The sequence below is a fragment of the Hypomesus nipponensis genome, chromosome 22, assembly GCF_054491055.1.
Source record: "Hypomesus nipponensis isolate SF chromosome 22, ASM5449105v1, whole genome shotgun sequence".
Classification (NCBI taxonomy): domain Eukaryota; kingdom Metazoa; phylum Chordata; class Actinopteri; order Osmeriformes; family Osmeridae; genus Hypomesus; species Hypomesus nipponensis.
Window position 1 is genome coordinate 17,674,579 of NC_140382.1, and position 10,422 is coordinate 17,685,000.

General features: G+C 50.6%; 1 protein-coding gene across 1 annotated transcript in view; it reads right to left on the minus strand.

Moving 5' to 3' along the window:
- Nucleotides 1-2,334: 2,334 nt before the first annotated feature.
- unc5cb (unc-5 netrin receptor Cb) overlaps nt 2,335-10,422 on the minus strand; it is a 130,962-nt gene continuing 122,874 nt past the window's right edge. The window contains exons 13-17 of the mRNA XM_084687525.1: nt 6,735-6,968; nt 5,713-5,862; nt 5,140-5,304; nt 3,890-4,068; nt 2,335-3,469 (exon numbers count right to left, since the gene is read on the minus strand). Of these exons, the coding sequence (XP_084543651.1) occupies nt 3,310-3,469; nt 3,890-4,068; nt 5,140-5,304; nt 5,713-5,862; nt 6,735-6,968 (888 nt within the window). The 3' untranslated portion in view covers nt 2,335-3,309. The remainder of the gene's footprint in view (nt 3,470-3,889; nt 4,069-5,139; nt 5,305-5,712; nt 5,863-6,734; nt 6,969-10,422) is intronic.

Genomic DNA, 10,422 nt, shown 5'->3' on the forward strand with positions numbered 1-10,422 from the left:
AATAGTCCCTGTGAAATGTATTGCTGTTGATGGAAATGATGCTAATGTTGAATAATGTCATTTGGTCTCGTGGCTGTAACTTGTGTACAGAATATTCCACCGTCCACTCCACAGTGATGTGCCTTATTTAATCTGTTTATATGTGGATATGAGCGCGTGTGAGTGGAACAGAAAAACATTCCCTTAATAAAGCGCTGTCAGTCTCCTACCACCTGTCTCCTTGTTTGGTGATTTCAATTTGTATTTTTATTTTTTGGGAAGTTTCCTTTTAGAGTTTTTGTGAAGTCCTGCCTAGAGAGAACATGCTGTATTGGTGTTCGTGGTTACAGCTGCCATGGCAACACAACATGTTTGGCACGGAGCTAATGTCTGATTTAATGGCTTGATTCTCTCTCTCACACACACACACACACACACACACATCGTGCAGGCACACTTAAACCACACATACAGTACACACATTTATAAAACAGGCAAACACATGCATATTTGCCAAACAGTCACACACACACGCACGCACAGTAATCAAACAGTCAGGCAGGTTGACAGAAAGGACACAGACTCTTGCCGTTCAGTGTTGCATATAAATATAATTTATTATTAGTCTTAAAAATTCTTTCTTACACTTTGTACAAGAACTTGACAGATGAAATGCAGGCGGGTGCAGGTGGTGCCCAGAGACGGAGGGCTGATGGGCTGTCTTCATCACATACAATATCAACCAGGAGGCATCAGAACTATAGAATGCAACATCTAGCACTTTGGAGAATGTACATTTATAAAGGATGCAAAGTTTGCATAGACAGCTTTAGAAAAATCGGTACAACTTCAAGACACACACACTAAAAAAAAAAAAAAAAAAAAAAAATGCTTATAATACTAAAATGAAAGAAATGCCGACTTATTAGAACAACAACCAGTGGTGTAGCGTTGTAGGAATGTTGTCTGACAGCTGTCTCTTCGTCCACGGCCTTTTCGTCGCTCAGTGTGTTCTGTTTCCACGATTGATTTCATTGGTCAAGATCAACAAACTGAAAATGTGACTTATTCTGTAGCTCCACCCCTCTCTCCTCCCCCTCCTCCCCCCTCCCTCTCTCCTCCCCCCTCCCCTCTCTCCTCCCCCTCTCTCCTCCCCCCTCCCCTCTCTCCTCCCCCTCCCCTCTCTCCTCCCCCTCCTCCCCCCTCCCTCTCTCCTCCCCCCTCCCCTCTCTCCTCCCCCTCCCCCTCTCCTCCCCCTCCCCTCTCTCCTCCCCTCTCTCCTCCCCCTCCCCTCTCCCCTCTCTCCTCTCCCCTCTCTCCTCCCCTCCCCCCTCCCCCCTCCCCTCTCTCCTCCCCCCTCCCCTCCCCCCTCCCCCCTCCCCTCTCTCCTCCCCCCTCCCCTCTCCCCTCTCTCCTCCCCCCTCCCCTCCCCCCTCCCCTCCCCTCTCCCCTCTCTCCTCCCCTCTCTCCTCCCCTCTCTCCTCCCCTCTCCCCTCTCCCCTCTCTCCTCCCCTCTCTCCTCCCCTCCCCCCTCCCCCCTCCCCTCTCTCCTCCCCCCTCCCCTCCCCCCTCCCCCCTCCCCTCTCTCCTCCCCCCTCCCCTCTCCCCTCTCTCCTCCCCCCTCCCCTCCCCCCTCCCCTCCCCTCTCTCCTCCCCTCCCCCCTCCCCCCTCCCCTCTCTCCTCCCCCCTCCCCTCCCCCCTCCCCCCTCCCCTCTCTCCTCCCCCCTCCCCTCTCCCCTCTCACCTCCCCCCTCCCCTCCCCCCTCCCCTCCCCTCTCCCCTCTCTCCTCCCCCCTCCCCTCCCCTCTCCCCTCCTCTCCTCCCCCCTCCCCCCTCCCCTCATGGTTTCCAGGGGCGATAAGGGTCAGGGGAGAGGGAATCTGAACCACACAATGAAAGGGACTGGAATTCCCCTCCGAATGATATATCCATATTTCAGTCATTTGGTTAAAGGCAATTGTAGTCTGGTTATCAGTGCTAGAAAAATAGACTGTATATCAACAACTTACATACATACATATCTTCTCAAGACCACTCACTGTCTCCTTGTCTCTATCTCTCTTTCTGTCAATGCCTAGTTTTAATAATCCTCATATGATTGTGTGAAGATCAGAGGGGAGAAAATGGATTGTTTTTTAATGAGGATGGCTTTTTACTTATTTTTTATAGTATCGAGGCACCGACCAGTCAGATGACAGCCCTGCCAGAGTCACTGCAATCTCTGCCCTTAACAACCAATCAACTCCTCAACAAGGAAGCCAACTGTACTCGCATAATCTAGACAACTACTTTCAAACTAAATTGGCGAACAGGAAAGAATTACAACCTAAGCAATGTCGGAAAAACACACAAAGCACAATATATATATTTTATCTTCTTCTCAAAACAATAATTATACGTGACATGTATGGTAACACCTAATATTAATTATGAGAGTCAGACTAACACTGTAAAAAGGTTATGGTCTCAACGTTCCACTTATTTACAGCTCGCCAGTTCTGCTTGGCGTTTGACTGCAGGCGTCGTCACTGGGGACATCCACTAGAGGGCGCCAATGTCACCTTTTTCAAAATGATAAACGAACAAAAGCTGGCAGAAAATACACGAGGCGCCATACTAATAAATTAGTATCAGGCCTCGTTTTAGAAAAAGAGAGATAACCTGTGTATAAATAGAAGTGTTATTAAATACAGACTTATATAATAAAAGGAACAAGTTTGTCCAGTCCTTCAACATGTCGCTGTACACGTTGGTTTCGGGGATCGCCATGGAGACGGACATGACTGGGTGAACTGGGAGGGAGAGAAGACCCGCCCCCTATACTCTTAGCCCCGCCCCCCTGCTCATGTGTCCTAAAGGACTGTCTTTTGCTGTCGCTGTCTCCATCCAATCAGGATCTGGGAGAAAATCTGGACAGCAGGAGGAAGCGTTTCCTCAAAAATGGTCCCAGGTAGGAGTGAGTGATGTCAGAGACACAGAGACAGAGAGAAACAGAGAGAGAGGCGTGTCCTCTCAGCATGTCTCTACTGTATTAAAAGATGGATCACAGCCGTGTGGACTGGTGTGTGTACGCTTGTGTGTGTGTGTTCTAAATGAAAGAGGTGAGATCTCTCTGTGTCTCTGTCTACCTCTCTCTCTCCGTGTCTCTTTCTCTCTCTCTCTCTCTCTCTCTCTCTCTCTCTCTCTCTCTCTCTCTCTCTGTGTCTCTCTCTCTCTCTCTCTCTCTCTCTCTCTCTCTCTCTCTCTCTCTCTCTCTCTGTGTGTGTCTCTGTCTCTCTCTCTCATCTCTCTCCTCCCTCCTCCTCCCCTGGAACAACTTCCTGCGGTCGTCAGTGGTCCATCGCCATGGGCACCAGGTTGTCATGGCGGCCCATCTCCTCCAGAACAGCAGCCAGGCGGTTGAGGTTCCCATCGGGGAAGTGTTGTGCCTCCCACAGGTCCAGAATCACCCCTGTGGGACTGGACTTGGTGGCAAAGTAGTTCAGATACCTGGGGGGTAGTAGTAGAACTTAGAAACAACTTACACCGTTGTTACACTGTTATTATGATGTTATTACACTGTGGTTACACTGTTATTATGATGTTAGTACACTGTGGTTACACTGTTATTATGATGTTATTACACTGTGGTTACACTGTTATTATGATGTTATTACACTGTGGTTACACTGTTATTGTGTTCTTATTACTTCAGAACCTTAACTTGTACACTGAAAAAGTGTAGTCAGTACTTCAACTTTTACCAGAGTATCTTTTTGCCATCTCTGCCTCTCACACACACAAACTCACATCCACCCCACAAAACACACACACACACACACGAACACCAAACCCTACAGACACACACACACACACATAAACCCACACACACCCCTTCACACCACAGCACACACTCTGTTGAACACCCACCTGTCCAGGTTGAGCTTGTGGGCCAACATCCTCCAGTCGTTGCCTCTGGTCTGGGGGGCGTCCAGGCTGCCACACAGCTTCTGCCGGATGGAGAGGGGGATCCGGAAGGCTCCGGGGCCAACCAGGGTGGTGATGTTACTGGCAGGGTCGAGCAGGGAGGTGTCTATGTTCTGGGTGTCCTGGAGGAGAGAGAGGAGAGAGGAGGGAGAGAGGGAGAGGAGAGGAGGGAGAGAGGGAGAGGAGAGGGGAGGAGAGGAGAGGAGAGGAGAGGAGAGGAGAGAAGAGGAGAGGAGAGGAGGGAGAGAGGGAGAGGAGAGGAGGGAGAGAGGGAGAGGAGAGGGGAGGAGAGAAAGGAGAGGAGAGGAGGGAGAGAGGAGAGGAGGGAGAGAGGGAGAGGAGAGGAGGGAGGGAGGGAGCGAGGGAGAGGGAGAGGGGAGGAGAGAGAGGAGAGGAGAGGAGAGAGAGGAAAGGAGGGAGAGGAGAGGAGGGAGAAGAGAGGAGAGGAGAGGAGAGAGAGGAGAGGAGAGGAGAGAGAGAGGAAAGGAGGGAGAGGAGAGGAGGGAGAGGAGAGGAGGGAGAAGAGAGGAGAGGAGAGAGAGGAGAGAAGAGGAGAGAGAGTGAGTCTCTATGGGGTAATTAGCAGACATGGAAAACTCTCTCCACCAGGCCAAGGTATGGACGATAATGGCTGCTGTGATAAACCAGTCCCAGACAGTGCTGTCGAGCCAGAGCCAAACCCAGACAGTACTTTGGAGCCAGAGAGAGAGAGAGAGAGAGAGAGAGAGAGAGAGAGAGAGAGAGGAAGAGGGAGAGAGAGGGAGAGTAGGAGAGTAGGCAGTATTTCCAAGCCAGACAGAGAGCACAGGGCAGCAGACAGTACTTCAGAGCCAGAGACAGAGAGAGCAAAGCCCCCAGACAGCACTTCAGAGCGCCGAGCTGGAGCCAAGGACAGTCAATAAAGACCCGCAGAACCCCAGAGCGTCTCCATCACCCCAGGGCTCCCCGGGGCACTAATCCAGCCCTGAACAGGAAGCAGGAAGCAGGAAGCTTCCTGAAGCACATATACTTTTCTTGCCTGTGTCTGTGCGCTCATGACGTGTGTGTGAGCGCTCAGTGTGTGTGTGTGTGTGTGTGTGTGTGAGCGCTCAGTGTGTGTGTGTGTGTGTGTGTGTGTGAGCGCTCAGTGTGTGTGTGTGTGTGTGTGTGTGTGTGAGCGCTCAGTGCGTGCGTGTGTGTGTGTGTGTGCGTACCTCAGACAGGGTGGTGTCCAGCTGGAAGATCTGGCCCTCTCCCTCCACCTGCCTCACACACAGTTTGCAGGCCAGCTCGGTCGTGGTCTGGCTGAAGCGCTCCAGGGTGAAGGTGCAGTGCAGATTACGCTGGGAACCCCCCCACACCTGCTGGAACGACAGCTCCTGGAGGGGGGGGGGGGGCGGGGGGAGGAAGAGGAGGGGCAGGAGGATTAGGGAGGGGAAGAGGGATGGATGGAGGAAGGGGGGATGAGGAGGAATGGAGGGTGGAATGTCACATTGTTATCAAAAGAATATACTAGTGTGTGTGTGTGTGTGTGTGTGTGTGAGAGATAGAGCGAGAGAGAGAGAGAGTGAGAGAGAGAGAGAGAGAGAGAGAGAGAGAGAGAGAGAGAGAGAGAGAAGGAGAGAGATAGAAAGAAAGAGAGAGAGAGAGAGAGAGAGAGAGAGAGAGAGAGAGAGAGAGAGAGAGGGAGAGAGAAAGAAAGAAAGAGAGACAGAGAGAGAGACAGAGAGAGAGACATAGAGAGAGACAGGGAGAGAGAGAGAGAGAGAGAGAGAGGGTGTACCTACCTGGTACTTGGCCAGTAGCTTGCTCTTCCACAGGGTATGAGGGACATCATGGATAGACAGGCGCAGGTTGTGGGTGCTGTCCTTAAAGCTCAGGCTCTTTGGTTCATCCAATAGCTTTCCTCCCATCTGCTTCTCCATCTGAAGGACCTCCTACACAGTACACACACACACACACACACACACACACACACACACACACACACACACACACACACATGCAGACACACACAAATATGGTTGAGACACAGCACAAAGATTTGACTACCGCACCACAAACACAACAGTTACAGAAATTACAACTTAATGTAATCATTTATTTACTATAATCAATAATGTACTTCATTCAGAAAGGGTCTCTCTGCATCCGTTTGCAGGATACTGAATGATGAAACTTTGGAAAGTTTAGACGGCAGTCAAACAGACATGGATCGGTGAGCCCATATGGAGAGGATGGAGAGACAGACAGCTGTTTACTCTGAACTCTCTAGATTTTCCTCCTACCCCCCCCCCCCCCCACCCCCTGTAAACTTAATAAACGTGCCCAGTGCTCCTCCAAATGTAATAATACTGCTGAATAGCTGGACAGACCTGAGGAGCGCGTGTGTGTGTGTTGCCTTTTCAGTTGAGAATAGGTGTTGATGTGTTTGTTTGGGCTTGTGTGTGTGGGTGTGGGGGTCATGTCTCCAGGAGAATCTTAGCCATGGAGATAATATTGAGATGCGCTCATCTCCTCTTCTTACTGAACAACACCACCTCCAGTCTCCCTCCCACGCTTAATCTGGTCCTGGAGACTCTCTCTCTCTCTCTCTCTCTCTCTCTCTCTCTCTCTCTCTCTTCGTCTCTGTCGCTGTCTCTGTCTCTGTCGCTGTCTCAGTCTTCTCTCTCTCTCTCTCTCTCTCTCTCTCTCTCTCTCTCTCTCTCTCTCTCTCTCTCTCACACACACACACACACACACACTCACACACACGTCAACACACCACACACACGCCCCTCCTCCCTCAAACCCCCCCCCACCCCCGTACCTTGAGAGCATCCTGGGTGTCGTCCAGGCAGTACACCCGGATGTGGTACTCCAGAGCTGGGCAGGTGACGGGGCCAAAGATCGCCAACTTGAGTCTGCGGGTGGTGGCTGCGCTGCTGGACTGGCCCACCAGGCAGTACGTCCCCAGGGTCTCCGTCAACAGGTGACACGCCTCCTCGTCCATCTGGACGTAGCAGGGCGTGGTGAAGTTCTCCTCCCCCACCACCACCACCTCCTGGACACACACACACACACACACGGGGAGGATGTGAGTCACTGTGTGTAGGAAGAAGGAGGGGGGGTGTGCGCGTGTGTGTGTGCACGTGTATGAAGAAGTGTGTGTGTGTAAGTGGATGCATGCGTGTGTGAGCTTGTGTGTGTGTATTCATGGATGTGTGTGTGTGTGTGTGTGACCATGAGCTGATGAGTGTTTCAACACTAATGCTACACCATCGTGCGCTGAGGTAATGTGGAGCCTTCGGTACTTGACCCCAATAATCACATCTGGTCAGAGCATAGTTCTCTTTCATTAGTGCTCTCTCTCTCCTCCTCTCCCTCTCCCTCTCCCCCTCTCCCTCCCCCTCTCCTTCTCTCTCTCTCTCTCTCTCTCTTTCTACACTAATCCGGAGGCCCCTATGAGCATTGCACTGGCTTTAATTCTAGCCTATTATGAAAGACAGAAGAGGAATTATGTTATTTTCTGGAGCGCTGGGCAGTTTAACAGCAGCGGCGTCGTATCACGGTCGGTCATTAGGCTCCTAAACTACTCCCCAGGGACCAGCATCCTTACTGGAAGCATTATGAGAACACACAGATGAAATTAGTTTAAGGCCACACACACACATACACACACACACACTCGTGCATACACACACACACACACACACACAAAAACCAACTATTTATTTCCCAGATGTGCCAGTCTGTTCCTGAGATCATCCCATCGTTCAGGATCACACAGGAAGTCTTTTCTACTGTCTCCATCCTGGCCCAGTAACAAGGCATTGTGGGAAACTGAGTCTTGGACAGATTAGGGAAGCAGAAACCTTTATTGTGCTTTCTCGATTCTCTATTGCTATTTTTGTCAGTACCACACACACACGCACGTGGAACAATATATCGTGGAACAATATATCGCAATAAAAAATGTTTACAATGTGTATCGTAGAGTTATGGCAATATTTTTACAATATGACGTCTATGTACAACAAAACATTTTTTTGAAAATGTTTTGGAAATAAATCTGCAAAGTGATTTTCAGTTTAATTTAAAACATTCAAAATATTGTGATACGTATTGTATCGTACACCCAGTATCGTGATACGTATTGAATCGTGAGCTGAGTGTGTTGTTACACCCCTAGCATTCATACATGCACACGCACCTATGATGAACTGAACACAGCCATGCATCCAGGCAATAAGTCAGGGAGTACATATAATATAAATATAATATATAATATAAATATAATATAAGTTATAATCACGCTGACTGCCTGACAATGACTGTCAGACTGACTCACCCACACCCACCACCTCCCTCCCTCCCTCCCTCACCCGCCCCTCCCTCACCCCCCTGGGGGCCAGCCACCCTGACAGATTCTGTCACATAAAAAGCAATATATCAGCTGTCGTGTGTGTGTGTGTGTGTGTGTACCGGTCAGAGTCCAGGATACGGGAGCTCATATAAAGCTACATGCCGCCACCGAGGAATATTACCAGCGAGCGTCCCTAGACAAACTCCAGATATAATCAATAGTTATTCCTCCTCAAACACTCGGCTAACCGCAGTTTTTATTGGCTGCCTCCAAGCGATCCATCAAAGTCACAGATGTGGCCAATAATCTCACTTACGACTGAATATTTCCTCCCCGGATTGAGACAGGTGCCTCCGGGAGACGCGCAGGCTCACCCGGCAGGGGCTGCTTATCTGCCCATCTTCCACCCAGCATCATCCACCACCCAGCATTATCCACCACCCAGCATCATCCACCACCCAGCATCATCCACCACCCAGCATCATCCACCCAGCATCATCCACCCATCATCCACCACCCAGCATCATCCACCACCCAGCATCATCCACCACCCAGCATCATCCACCACCCAGCATCATCCACCACCCAGCATCATCCACCCAGCATCATCCACCACCCAGCATCATCCACCACCCAGCATCATCCACCACCCAGCATCATCCACCCAGCATCATCCACCACCCAGCATCATCCACCCAGCATTAGCCACCACCCAGCATCATCCACCTAGCATCATCCACCACCCAGCATCATCCACCTAGCATCATCCACCACCCAGCATCATCCACCACCCAGCATCATCCACCTAGCATCATCCACCACCCAGCATCATCCACCACCCAGCATCATCCACCACCCAGCATCATCCACCTAGCATCATCCACCACCCAGCATCATCCACCTAGCATCATCCACCACCCAGCATCATCCACCACCCAGCATCATCCACCTAGCATCATCCACCACCCAGCATCATCCACCTAGCATCATCCACCACCTAGCATCATCCACCACCCAGCATCATCCACCCAGCATCATCCACCACCCAGCATCATCCACCTAGCATCATCCACCCAGCATCATCCACCCAGCATCATCCACCCAGCATCATCCACCCAGCATCATCCACCCCTAGCACCACCCTAATTGTGATAATTAATTCACACACACACAACACACCATGATGCCTGCCCATGCACACTATCGCTCACACGTGCACACTCAACACACGCTACACATACACGCACGCACATCATTACACACATTACACACATGCTATCCCCCCTGTGTCTTGAATTGCCTTTGGGGTCTAGAATGGTCTTTTGGATGAATACAGTGACCTGATGTGGATGAGCGTGTAGAGGCTGAGTTAGCTGCTGTGGTCGGTAGCCCTGCTTCTGTAGCGGTTGGTGAGTGTGTGTGTGTGTGTGTGCGTGTCTGTGTGCCGACAAAACTGACAGTGATTCAGAGACAGCTAACAGGAGGAAAGGACGGTGTTGAAATGCCGACGTTCATCATCACATCAAACTCTCATCCCTCGCTCCCTTCCCTCTAACTCCCTGTGTCTCTCGCCCGCTCTTGCCCAGCCTATCAGAGTACGGTACAGTCAGACAGGCAGTGAGACAGACAGACAGACAAGCGGACAGACAGATCTCCACCAGCCTGTGATTGTGAGGACATGACATAAGGTCTTGACCGAGGCAGTTGCTAAGCAGCTGAAGGCCTGAATTATGGGGTGTTCAGCTGAGACAAACTGCACCATGTCTGGAGAAATGTGGAATTATTTTAAGATAAGTGACATTATGGTAGCAGTGTACAGGAAGATAATTACGATGAATAATGGTGTGTGTGTTTGTGTTTGTGTGTGTGTGTGTGTTTAGGCATTTTAATTATGTGGTGCGTTTGTGTGTAGGAGTTTAAGTAGGCGGATCCTATGTCCTCCTGGTCATCAGCTTATGTCTGTATTTTAAATTGTGTGTGTGTATGTCTGTGTGTGTGTGGGAGAGAGACAGAGTGAAAGAGCTGCAGTCCATATACTGCATTTATATAGTGTTGCCTACTATACAGTATTTACTGTATGCGTGTGTGTGTGTGTGTGCAAAGGACAGCCAGGGGCTGCATAGCTGCAATGCCGGAGGCAACCCTAACCACA